The sequence below is a fragment of the Kwoniella botswanensis genome, chromosome 1 (genome assembly GCF_036426115.1).
Source record: "Kwoniella botswanensis chromosome 1, complete sequence".
NCBI classification, from domain to species: Eukaryota; Fungi; Basidiomycota; class Tremellomycetes; order Tremellales; family Cryptococcaceae; genus Kwoniella; species Kwoniella botswanensis.
This window is the reverse complement of record NC_088599.1, coordinates 7,118,920-7,131,532: the sequence shown is the minus strand read 5'-3', so window position 1 is coordinate 7,131,532 and position 12,613 is coordinate 7,118,920. Positions and strand designations below refer to the sequence as shown.

The window sequence follows — 12,613 nt, the reverse complement described above, 5'->3', positions numbered from 1 at the left end:
AAGAATTACAGCGGTCCGTTGACTTTCTTGAAAGTCTACGATCGAGTCGGATTTGTCAACGGGTTTGGCGTCTGAGGGTCGTTCCATACAACGGGTTTCTTACTGATACCAATTAGGTAACTGACTATCTCCGAAGAAGGAGAATTCATCCAATACGCTTTCCTGTGGAGCCAGCATGTCATCATGCTGAATAATTCCAATGAACTCTCTTGACATGTTGCGCATCATCCCACCCATTTCGCTGTCTGTGTTTTGTTTTAATCTAATTATATCTGTCTTCTCGGCCCGGTGCATGATCCAAGTGGAGGTCAAGCTTTTCTTTCAGCCAAGTCTTCATCTGTTTGATGGTATAAAGTACAGCAAAAGTAATACTCGGTAACCTGGGTTGCCGGTCGATTACGATCGAAACTCAATCTAAGATCTTATCCTCAAGAATTTCAAGGGAGACGATGTAGGTGAATCAGGTAAGTTGACCGGACCGCTCAGGGACATGTGTGTGGTTGTTCTATTTTTGGTCTCTTGGTATCATGTGGTGCAACGAATTTGGCTTTCGAGAAGCATAATCCTCATCATGTTACGTTAATGCAACATAACTTACCATATGCCCTTTGTCTGGTTCACTAGGCTCCTTCGGCTCTTTTCACTTTTTACTTTGGACCCTTACCACATCAGACATGCAAAGGATACGCGTTTCTGCCGGACAAGTCCTGGATTTCAGCTTTGACGCCCTAACCTACAACACAGTACCGTTTGTCATCAAAGCCTCTTCTGGTATCGTAAAGTTACGATAGGCGGTCCGGCGGCCCGTGGGGATTCAGAGACTTTAGGGTTTTGATTGATTCCTCGAAACTGATGATCATTGCAGAACACATTTTCATGACCTGTTCTGTCCTTGGGGAAAAACACATATATAGCTGAGATCGCAACCAGCTTTTTGTTTTCGCCTCTCTATACCAAAGTACTAGTTCGAACGGCTGTACTCATTTTAGTTTCTATTGCATCAATTCAAACATTCAAGACACACGATAAGAGAGGAATTCAATAATGGCTTTTGGGTAAGTGGCGATAACCGCGGATCGTTATAACCAAGTGTGGCGGTTTCTGATTTTCTCGTTGTAGATCCTCCGAACGCGCAGAAGAGCGACGACATGAAGCTCAAGACGCTTCATTCGCTCCCGACACCCACAGGCCATGGCATGCCCACTCCAGGGCCTACATGCTTGCTGCTGTAGGTTTCATGGGTATCTTCTTGTTCGGTTACGATACCGGTCTCGGTGGAGGTGTGATCGCCCTTCCATCTTTCGCCAAGGACTTCCATATCTCCGGTACCAAAACATACGTCGCTACTCTGCAAGGTAACATCGTCGCTATTCTTCAAGGCGGTGCGTTCTTCGGAGCCATCTTTGGAGCGCCATTGGAGGATTATCTGGGCAGAAAATGGGTACGTGAAGCTATGAAAAAAGCTTTGGAGAAATCGGGCTGACAAAATTTCGGATTTTTAGTCTTTGATGGTCGGCTGTTGGATTTTCATCCTCGGTGCCATCTTACAGACTGTCGCCTCATCTTCTCTCGGCCTTGTGTACGGCGGTAGATTTACCTCCGGTTTCGGCGTTGGTTTGATGTCTATGGTCTGCCCCACATACGCTTCTGAGATTGCTCCCAAAGAGGTGAGTCTTTGACCAGATTCTAAACGGGTAGTGCACTTGTGCTGAACCTCTGTGTCCAGATTCGAGGTCGAATCACTGGTATGTTCCAGGTCATCGTCGTCATCGGTGTTGCCTTCTCATACTGGATCAACTACGGTGTCACATTCATGAACGCCAGTCGAGGGGCTATCCAATGGCGAATCCCTATCGGTTTCCAATTTGTACCTGTCGGTTTCATGGTTATGCTTCTTCCACTCTTGAAAGAGTCCCCTCGATGGCTCGCCACCAAGCACAAGGATGAATTAGCACTCAAGAACCTCGCCTGGATCCGAAAGCTCCCTGCTTCCGACCCCGCCGTCCAATTCGAATTCGCTGAAATCGTCGCTGCCATTAGGGAAGAGGAAGCCGCTACCAAAGGTGCCTCATGGAGAGAGATCGGGGCCAAGGGTAACCCCATCCGATTCATCATCGCTTTCACCGTCTTTACATTGCAACAATGGTCTGGACAAAACTCTATTTCTTACTATGCTCCCACCATCTTCCAATCTATTGGTCTTAAGGGTGCCAAGACTGGTCTTCTCGCTTCAGGTGTATACGGTATTGTCAAGATCGTCGCTACTGGTATTTTCATCTTATTCGGTGTCGATAGATTCGGTAGAAAGAAGCCCCTCCTTACTGGTATCGCCCTTATGAGTCTTTTCCTCTGGATTGTCGGTGCCATCTTCAATACCCACATCCCTGATGCTGCCGCCACAACTGTGCCTCCCGCTTCAATCGGTATGGCCGTCTGTATCTACCTCTTCGTCATTCCCTACTGTTTCTCCGTCGGACCTCTCCCTTGGGTCATCTGTTCCGAAATCTTCAGCAACAGAACCAGACATTACGGGTTGATGACTGCTGCTGCCACTCAGTGGGCTTGGAACTTCGGTGTTACCAAAGCAACCCCCCTTATGGTTATCAAGATGCCTAACGGTGGTATCGTAAGTCCTTCAAACCCTCACTGTCAAACTTGCCGTTGAGCACATTAAGCTGACTTTGTTCGGCGTTCAGTTCTTCTTCTTCGCTGCTATCAACATCATCTCATTCATCCTCGCCTTCTTCTTCTTACCTGAGACTTCTGGTACTTCCCTCGAAGCTATGGACATTATCTTCGGATCAGTCACTAAGGAAGAACGAGAAGCCGAGATCGCTCGACGAGCAGGTGCCATCGAGAAAGCCTTCGATGATGAGGAGAAAGGTGTCTCTTCTCATGTCGAACATCACGACAGCAAGGTATAAGCGAAGCCATAGCTCGTTTAGGTCAACGTTGATGTTTTCGGTTGGGTTACAGTCAGGGTCACAGAGGTAAAATGTATCTCTAATACATATAGTATATATATATATAATGATAGGGAGAACATAGATAGGAATAGCTTGATATGATATGTCCTTATGCACTATTTCGTTTCGGCTTTCCTAGTATATGTGGCTTATGTACAATCTATACGCAGGATTATTGTTAAGACGTTCACTGTTCAAACGTGTCCCTGGCAGTCAGTCCACAGGCTTTGAAGTGGAAGTTTCGATCTGATGGCATAGTTGTACACAATCATGTGTGGCAGAACGCGATATGTCAGCCGCATGACGGTCGAATGATTGATTGCCTTCCATCATCGAAATGCATGTATTTTCACTTTGCAAATATCATAGGTTTTCATGATACATCATTCCTACATGACTCCTTACCAAAGCATCCTTCGGTACCAAGTCGACCTTCTTCGTCTTTCCTTAATCGCCATTTCAAGGGTATACTCAACCTCGTAAAACTCCTTCTCAAAACGTAACCACCTGGCAAATCTCTCTATACCCACTTCTTCACCGTAGTTCTTCACATACATATCCATCGCATCAAAAGCCAAGTCACCAAAGTTTTCCCTGATCTTCTCTCTTTCTTGTCTTCTCGCTTTGGCCCTATCGACCTTTCGCTGCTGGTATTCTCTATCTAGATCCTGGTTGGTGATCAAATTACTACTTGAACTTGAACTCGACAACGGGATCACCTTTTTGAGAGTGGTCCGAGCATAATGGTAGTTAGGTACAAACTGGATATTGACATTATGAATCTTGTAGAGTACGATACCATGTAAGGTTTTCGTTCGACTGTCGTTCTCCACAAGAGTTTGATCTGAGTCGCTAGAAAGTCTCGAAGATTTCGATGAAGATCGTTTATCTACGGGCTTTGGGGGGCAGTCGGTATATGATGGCTCGAAGAACGGCTCGGGGGAATCATATTTGCCATTGTGGAGCTGGTGGATATGGAAAGGGTAATCGGCCGGGTAAGTGGCAAGTCGAACCTTCTTTTTGTTTTTGGGTTCGGAACTTGCATTTCTCGATTTTCGATTTGTTTGTTTATGTGTTTTTCGGTTGACTTTACCCAGATTCTCTATTCACATAGCAGATCGTCAGCCATTGATTCAACAACGTTGTCTTCACATACTTTATGGTGTCTAACTCACTTGATTCAGCAACTTTCGTATCAATTCGTTTCTTCCCTTTGGACCTTTCGGTTCTTCTCATCATGACCTTTCCCTTACATTCATATACTTCCTCTTCGTCCATCAACTCCTGTACTTCTTGAACTTTACAGGGACCTTGTGTTCTTCCCTGATCGCCAAATGGGATATCCCGAATCGATCGATCCCAATTGATATTCATTACAGGTTCGACCTTGATCTTGAATGGGTTGTCGGAATCGCCACTTTCATCTGTATTGGTCTGACCGGTACATAATTTGTAGCCCAAGGTAAGAGCAAGATCTCTATTCGAATTAGGATATCGCTTGCGGTTGTAACCCGTTATCAACTGAGATTCTCTAGCTTCAACAGCTTCTTTGTCGATATCGAATCCTGCACCGAATGAGCTATGATGCGTTGGACCGTAGATAATGGAGGGTGAAGGACTTGAGGAGAACGTCGAGGTTGACATCACTAGTGACGAATATCTGTCAGTCTACCAGGAGTCTGGGCATGGGACGAGGAGGTACGACAACTCACTGGTAGGTGTGAACTCGAAGCTACCTGGAGTTTCTTGCGGGGCGTCAAGACTCGCCATAGATAACGATATGGATGCTGGACAAGATACGATTGACATGTTCATGAAGTCTGTGATTGTCACCGGGTATCGTATGTTTATTCGTACGGTAATTGTGTAGCTGGTACGATAGACTGTAATCTTTTCGTTATATCGGTAAAAGAAGAAGAGAAAGAAGGAATGCGGGACGATACATCTCAAAGCTGCGACTTATATCATGTTGCCCACACTCAGAGGCGATGGGACACGAGAGCATTACCCAAAATATAGTTCATTCGTGCTCGGCAGCGAATTATCAAAATCAAAGTTCAAGAAGGATGACATACTTCCTTGAAGACGCCGTTCATTTCTGGACACTTCCTAGCGCTTTCAACAGTCAACCAGCCCTACTCGGCACTTCCCGGTCGACGGATGAACCTTGTTTTCAGATCGAGAGCATAGCACAGATGATTTCAGCATACGATGATGACAGAGGTAGTGCGTACGCTACTCTTCAACTTTATTTCCATAAATCATGCCCGGCCGTCACAATGCTACCTACTTTGTCATTTTCTGGCGACAATGACAGAGCTCAATACATATAAAGAAGTCTTGGATGTCAGACATATTTGTTTCTACTTCTTCATCTTCCTTCAACAATCATCATTTCGCCACGGTGTACTGATGATAATTATGTCATCCAGAAGAGCTATCAAATCTTTTTCAAGGGCCACACCGGTGACTCCGAGGTCTCTTCGACTAATACCAGAGGATACTATCCGACCTACTGCAATTCACTTTGCACCCTCCGTAAAAGTGACGACGTTCACGCCTATAGAACAACACAAGAAGTCCATATCAACATCTTTCAGTTATACCCGGCGAGATCCGCTTCCTTCCCCTGGTGACTCGATTCTGCTCTCGACATCCTCGACAAGGCCTGTGGTTCCTGTCAATCAGTGGACCTTGACCTTGACCGATCCAACCGAAGCAACGCAACAAGCCGCACCCACGGGTACATGTCAACCGAGAACATTTACTTGGCCGACCAACGTGCACTGCTTCAAACCGAATAGCAACGGACATCGCTATCATACGGTCGGCTCGAGCACATACCGGATCGATAGCATGACTTGCTACAAGCCGTTTGAAGGCGAAGATTGCACCTATCGACCCGAACTTCAGGATGACAAGAAACGTATGGTGGAAGAATTCGAAAAGAGAAAGCAGGCCAGAGCGGCCAAGAGGAAGGAGAATGAAGCTTTGAGAGTAAGAGGTGGAAGAAAATGGGCAAAAGCAATAGTGTTCGTATTGGGATATCAGATGATAAGGGTTAGGGACTGGGCGAGAAATGTTAGTCGAGTTGTTGAGGACCCTCTTGAAGCGAAACCTTCATAGTTCTGTGAATTTCGGTAGTCGATATGCGAGTTCTATAGACTGAGTGGATATGATTCAGCCAATGGTCTGAGCTGTGCAACTCATCCTATGGTGCATTCAATAGCTGCTCGCTGAAAGCGTACTCTTCCCATAAGCAGGAAGAGCATTGATTCTCATTAGTTGCCACTTTGTTTGCAGACGTCATGTTTGTGTGCCTGAATCCCAACAACCATCAACAACAAACCTATGTATCTCTGCACCACTTGCTTTGCATTTGCAACTGTCTTCCACAATATCAATTACTACATACTTGGCCCATGTAAGCGAGAAACAGTCATATAACATGAGATCAGTACTACCAACGAGATACTACTACTTCTTCTGGCTCGTTGAACCCCTTTTGACGATAGCGGGCGGACTATCAGCTATCATCAACCCTGAGGACTTCGGACGAAATCAGCTACCGGATGGGATTGAGAGGCTCACAGTAGGGATTGGTGGTAGCTCTAGGGGACAAATGGTTATATCCCAGCTCGGATCATGTGAGTGCTCATCTTCCTTCAGGACAGTATATGTCATGATCGCTAAAATGGAAGGGGACAGGCTTCATTCTTCTAGCGATGATATCACTTTCTCTCGTTTACTTATTCAAGAAGCACCTGGATGACAAGCCTGCTCTGCTGGAGAAGATGATGAAAGGGCTTTTAGTACCCCTTGCTATTGCCGATGTAGGTTTAGTTGCTGGACCTTTAAGATAGGAAAAGAACTGACTGACTCGCCTGAAACGGGTCTTCCCTTCTCATGTACAGCTACTACAGTGGGTGCTGATACGTATCATGATTTCGAGTGTATAGCAATTGCTGATCCGTGACTCACTGTTTGTTCAGCGTCTTCGTAACCCTTATCCCATTACCTATATCTCATCTCAAATCCCCATCCGAATGGACCTATATCATCCACTGCACCGTCTGGATCACCCTCTCGCTATTCGTGACAAGGTAAGCTAGTGCTCAGCTTCTCTATCGGGCTTCTTTTGCGCTTACGCTTGTCTCTACATATCAACAGAGCATGTTGGCTACTTGGTATTGGTAGACCATCTGCAAGATCGCTGGCTACCGCATCACCACTCAGTAAAACGGGTCAAAGACCGATTCCTCTGCCCAAAACGGATTCTGAGCTCGTCATAGAGCAAGTGGTACCCAAAGATGGGGACATTGAAGGTCCAAGAAGGAGAAATACCCCTAGAAAAACACGTCTAGTGGAATAATCTGCGTGGTCGACCTGTTTCGAGGAGTGGTGCTTCATCGCAGGAATGTATGGAACGACCCCCCGTGTGATAGCACGTGAAGAGTTTTTCAATCCGCATGCATGTCTATCTGGACCATCTGCTCTGTCATGGTCGCTGTCACTATGCATATGATCTAAGCAAGAATCGTCAACGTCCGACAGGTGTGGGGGTGTATAGACGCAAAGAAAGTGGAGCTGTATGTGGGTTGATGATGTGGAGGTGATGTTTGCTTTGCTAATTGTTGCCAGCACTTTCCTCATAGACCGTTCATGTCACTCTCTTCATCCTCTCGTCATACTGAACCACGAGTGACACAATAACACATCTGAGCATCATGGCAGCAGTAGTAGAAGGCGATCTCCTGCCCCCAACACTCCAGAACATTTTAGATCAGAAGAGCTTGAAATGGATCTTCTGTGGTGAGTTGAGCTCGAGAGCAAGTTGAACGAACATGGCTGATCTGACTTCGTTCAATTTGATTTCATAGGTGGTAAAGGCGGTGTTGGTAAGTGACAATTCGGTCAACATCATCAAGGAGATACACATAATTAATCGAATGACACGCGACAGGTAAAACAACCACCTCATGTTCACTTGCTGTACAGCTAGCAGCCTGTCGAGACTCTGTGCTTCTCATCGTGAGCTACTCTTTTCCGCTGTCTGTCATCTCATTGACGACGTGTTTCACGTTTATAAGATGATCAATGAATGCTGACTGCTCTACATGAACTACATAGTCCACCGATCCAGCTCACAACTTGTCCGACGCTTTCTCCCAAAAATTCAGCAAAGACGCAACCAAGGTGAATGGGTTTGATAACCTGTTCGCGATGGAGATCGATCCTAATGGGAGCTTGCAAGAGATGATAGAGAATTGTATGTGTCATCTCGTCTACTACAAGATTGATCATCGAGGGCAAAAACCTGACAGAATTATGTTCTTTGTAATCCAGCCGACCAAAGCGGTGGAATGGGTGGAATGATGCAGGATCTTGCTTTTGCTATCCCAGGTGTAGATGAAGCTATGGGTTTCGCTGAGATCATGAAGTGAGTTGGTGAATCTCCAATATCCCAACTACTCTACCTAATTCTGTCTTTTGCACGACATCTTCGAGTGAGATAGCTGAAATACCAAGGTTGACTTTCTTTTAGACACGTCAAATCGATGGAATTCTCAGTAATAGTCTTTGACACCGCTCCAACAGGTCACACACTCAGGTTCCTTTCTTTCCCCTCCGTCCTCGAGAAAGCCTTGGGTAAATTGAGTTCACTCAGTGGTCGGTTTGGCCCGATGCTCAACCAGATGCAATCCATGTTCGGAGGTGGAGGACCACAAGAAGATATGTTTGCTAAGTTGGAGGGTATGAGGGAGGTCATCTCTGAGGTAAACTCTCAATTCAAGGACCCAGTGAGTGTCGGCTTCATCTGACCACCACTCTCATGTACCTTGGACACGACCTTTCCCCATCTGTTCCCCCCATTTCGTTGCAAACGGCTTAACTTCCACCCCCAGCGCGTTTATTAATGATTCTTGCTCTCTATATAGGATAAGACCACTTTCGTCTGTGTCTGTATCTCCGAATTCCTCTCGCTATACGAGACCGAGCGACTCATCCAGGAACTTACCTCGTACGAGATCGACAGTCACAATATTGTTGTCAATCAATTGCTCTTCCCTAAACCTACCGACAACTGCCAGCAATGTACGGTCCGTCATAAGATGCAGCAGAAGTATCTCAACGAAGCTTACGAGCTATACGGAGAGGATTTCAACATTGTGAAATTACCGCTGTTGACTGAGGAAGTCAGAGGAACAGACAAGATCAAGGAGTTCAGTAAGGTATGTCCAAAGATATCTCAACATAGTGGTAGGGACATCGAATGCTGACCCCTATATATGTTTATCACTGTAGATGCTTATTACTCCTTACGTACCTCCACAATAGAGTGGCTAAATGTATCCAAGTGGGATTAAGTATTTGAGGGGGGCAGAACTTGGGGTTGTAGAGGGTATGCACTATCATCTATACAGCACCTTGCGATTGACCAAAATTTGGATCTGGGTAACAGAAGCGGTTGGTTCACAGAGAGATACATTGGACTACCTGAAATTCCTATAAAACTAGCAAACGAAAGTTATCGCTTGTTTTTGGCCTTTCCACCGTTATTGACCTTTCCGTTCTTTCCACGGCTTAAGTTGTACAAAAAAGATTACTGATTCTCAGACAGCCTCCCGCAAGATATCACATCACAACTGATCCTTTCCCCCAGGTTGACAAAACGGAAGCTTAGTAAACATACACGAATTCGTCGTTCTTGAAATCGGTCAAATCGAGCAAAGCTGATAGGATGAAGAGTACCACCGTCAGTCTAAACAGATCATATGGTTGAGCTAAAATGGGGATACTTACCATTCTGACCAAGAGCATCACTGTGTTCCTCTGATCCATAAGCTTGGTACTTGACTTCCATCGAAGTATCCTTGATGTACCTCGGTTTACCGTTGGCTACTCTCTGGTTCTGCCTTTGCTTGTTGAAGAAGAACAATAGGACAACTTGGAGACCGACACAAGCCAACATCGCGCAGAAGATACCCAATGTAGTCTTCAATCCAGGGATATAGTGAGGTTTATCCTTGTCGGTGAAAATGGCTGGACCAACGATGTTACCTACAGCTGAAGCGGCGTTGAAGATGGACATCACAGCAGCCTTCTTGGTTTGACCAGCAGTGTTTCCTGCAATCCAAGCGACAACCATTGGGTTACAACCGAATAGGAACGCCAATAGATAGTAACCGACCAACGCTACCGCGATTCTGAGGTGTCCTCGAGTGTTTTCACTGTAGAGCAAGGCAAGACCGACGATTACGATCCCGATGAACACTCCCAACATAGCTGACTTCAACCTGAACTTGGTAGCGGCGTAACATCCGACCATGATGGCGAGAATCTGTAGGAAACCAAACGGCATGTTGAGAAGAGAACTGATATTCTTGCTGAAGCCGAAGGAGCCTATCAAGGTAGGGCCAAAGTAGGTAGTGACAGCAGCACCGACGTTGTTGCAGAGGGTCAAAGCCAGCCAGAGGTACGTTTTTGGATCGATGAAGAGCTCAAGAATTTGTTTCCACTTGAATTCGTTGCTACCGGTTCCGGTATTGTTCGCCCTGAGTCTCTCGATCGCTTTGGCTTTTTCATCCTCATCAAAGAACCTTGCCGAGGCCACATCTGAATCGATCATGTACCAGATAACGGGTGCGGTGAGAACGGTGATGATACCCGAGATGATGAAAATCAGTTGCCAATTGTGGATGTGGGGTGATTTGACGTGTCCCAATCCGAAGGAGATGAGAGCAGCGACGATGGTGGCCATTCCGTTGGTTGAGTACCACGCGGCTACTCTAATGGGCTGCTCGGATCGTCGATACCATTGTACAGTAAGGAGAGAGAACAAGGGGAGACAGCCAGCTTCGAATAGACCGAGTAATGCTCGACAAGCCAAAAGACCACCGAAGCTGAAAAGGAACTACGGTCAGCCGTGAATGATCAACTGGAAACTGAAGGCCAATAGACTCACGTTGAAGAAGCGGCCATACAGGCTTGAGATACTCCCCAACAGAATACCATCCCTGTCATCAAGTGTCTGGCAGGGACTCGGACAAGAAGATAGGAGCTGAATGGTTGCCACCCCAATTGAACGATCGCGTTGATCATGGATAGCAAAGAATATTGGTTACCGTGTAAACCCACGGTGGTAGACATTCCCAAGTTATTCGCATAACCGAGAAGCTGAATTGAACCCCAAAATCAGCATTCTTTCTTCGTAGAATCAGTCGAAACAGTAAAGAGGTAGAAGTAGACTCACGGTCTTATCGAAGATTTGCAGGAAGTACACCCACATGAGGATCGACAAAATCCTCTTATCTGTCTTTCTCCTGATTCGGACATTCTACTCACGTGTCCTTTGTCAATGACCAATGCGAATATCTCTCAAATGCGAAGATGACTTACATCTTCCTCCGTGAGCTCCACTCGCTCTTCACCAACGTACTTCAGAGCATTATCACCATGTTTGATCTCATTGGTCGTATGGTGGTGAGTTTCGTGTTTGAGGTGTTCATCTCCGGCTTCGATATGACTTATTTCAGCCTTGTCTTCAATTGGAAAATTATTGTTGTTGTAGGACATGATGTTCTACTTGCAAGTGGAAAATCAATAGTATCTGGGAAGACCATGGAATCGGACGAGTGAGGCCTAGGGGGTCTGCAGATCTACATTATATAGATATTTCCAGTGGATCGACCTGGATCTTTGATCCGGATGAGTGTCCGGATGGATATTCGTTTTTGGTAAGTATCGGATGGAAAGGACAGATCGTTAGCCGACCACTCCAACACAAGTCGACGCGTGTGAAGATAATACAGAGGCAGAGTCAGAGGCAGAGTCAGAGGCAGAGTCAGAGAGGGCGAATGCCAAGTGGATCAGCGGATCTGACTCGTGGGTCTTTGTTCCAAACTTAGTCATCTTTCTATTCAATCCGTTCCTTAAAGACAGGTAAACGCCAAGAGAGAGCAACTTGCCAAATATAGAAAAAAGGCCCCACGGGATCAATCCTTAATCGGTTATTCTTCCAGGAGGGGACCCGTGTCGATCCTTGCCCCTCTGCCTGGAACGGTGGACGTATCACGGGAAATTCACGAGAGACTAACGGTTGTTGTAGGTCATATGACTTGTGTGTCGTATCCATTGGGCAAGGCAATTCACGGCATTTTAAGGAGTTCCACTCTGCGTATATACGTGCACGCACGGCAAACAACGGTTTCATGGATGAACAATTTGGAAGTGGATCTTTGGATGCAATTCGTCAATTCTGTTATTCTTTTGAGGGTACTCGCATTGATAACCTTGATAGTTCTAAGCCGAGTAGAAGCCGCAATAACCCCTAGGGATTTTTCAGAAGGACCGCCGTCAACGTCATGGTGGTGCGACACTATCAGGCAAACGTGGATGTTCACAGGCAAGGGGTTGGTTTGGCGGCTCACAGAGCAGAAGCACGTGGATCGGTCAAATGATCAGTCCAGAGTTTGGGGCATCGAAGGACCTTCACGGAATTCATCATCTTCGTAAGACCGCAAAGCTGAATGAAGGATAGCAATGACCCATTGTGCATCACATACATGGGCAACAACCGCTGAGCATGCACCTGACCAAAATTTGGTTGCACTCAAAGACGGGTACGAAGTGGATACAATGCATAG

At 46.1% G+C, this 12,613-nt stretch overlaps 6 protein-coding genes across 6 annotated transcripts; 4 read left to right on the top strand and 2 right to left on the bottom strand.

Annotated features, from left to right (window-relative positions):
• Nucleotides 1-1,044: 1,044 nt before the first annotated feature.
• Nucleotides 1,045-2,924, top strand: L199_002695 (uncharacterized protein; the record flags this gene model as incomplete). Its single annotated transcript, XM_064888434.1, has 5 exons — nt 1,045-1,055; nt 1,120-1,441; nt 1,503-1,667; nt 1,727-2,626; nt 2,697-2,924. The coding sequence occupies 5 exons, from the start codon at nt 1,045-1,047 to the stop codon at nt 2,922-2,924; spliced, it is 1,626 nt and encodes a 541-aa protein (XP_064744506.1).
• A 443-nt stretch (nt 2,925-3,367) lies between these two features.
• On the bottom strand, nt 3,368-4,775 carry L199_002694 (uncharacterized protein; the record flags this gene model as incomplete). Its single annotated transcript, XM_064888433.1, has 3 exons — nt 3,368-4,068; nt 4,142-4,612; nt 4,679-4,775. 3 exons carry the CDS (start codon nt 4,773-4,775, stop codon nt 3,368-3,370), a joined length of 1,269 nt encoding a protein of 422 aa, XP_064744505.1.
• Nucleotides 4,776-5,387: 612 nt separating this feature from the next.
• On the top strand, nt 5,388-6,092 carry L199_002693 (uncharacterized protein; the record flags this gene model as incomplete). Its single annotated transcript, XM_064888432.1, has 1 exon — nt 5,388-6,092. The coding sequence occupies one exon, from the start codon at nt 5,388-5,390 to the stop codon at nt 6,090-6,092; it is 705 nt and encodes a 234-aa protein (XP_064744504.1).
• Nucleotides 6,093-6,414: 322 nt separating this feature from the next.
• Nucleotides 6,415-7,338, top strand: L199_002692 (uncharacterized protein; the record flags this gene model as incomplete). The annotated part of the gene is made up of 5 exons (XM_064888431.1): nt 6,415-6,613; nt 6,675-6,799; nt 6,881-6,888; nt 6,959-7,069; nt 7,137-7,338. The coding sequence occupies 5 exons, from the start codon at nt 6,415-6,417 to the stop codon at nt 7,336-7,338; spliced, it is 645 nt and encodes a 214-aa protein (XP_064744503.1).
• A 355-nt stretch (nt 7,339-7,693) lies between these two features.
• Nucleotides 7,694-9,305, top strand: L199_002691 (ATPase GET3; the record flags this gene model as incomplete). The annotated part of the gene is made up of 8 exons (XM_064888430.1): nt 7,694-7,778; nt 7,847-7,864; nt 7,930-7,997; nt 8,097-8,235; nt 8,313-8,406; nt 8,512-8,767; nt 8,906-9,199; nt 9,273-9,305. The coding sequence occupies 8 exons, from the start codon at nt 7,694-7,696 to the stop codon at nt 9,303-9,305; spliced, it is 987 nt and encodes a 328-aa protein (XP_064744502.1).
• Nucleotides 9,306-9,647: 342 nt separating this feature from the next.
• On the bottom strand, nt 9,648-11,543 carry L199_002690 (uncharacterized protein; the record flags this gene model as incomplete). Its single annotated transcript, XM_064888429.1, has 5 exons — nt 9,648-9,700; nt 9,771-10,870; nt 10,933-11,144; nt 11,221-11,304; nt 11,367-11,543. 5 exons carry the CDS (start codon nt 11,541-11,543, stop codon nt 9,648-9,650), a joined length of 1,626 nt encoding a protein of 541 aa, XP_064744501.1.
• Nucleotides 11,544-12,613: the final 1,070 nt, after the last annotated feature.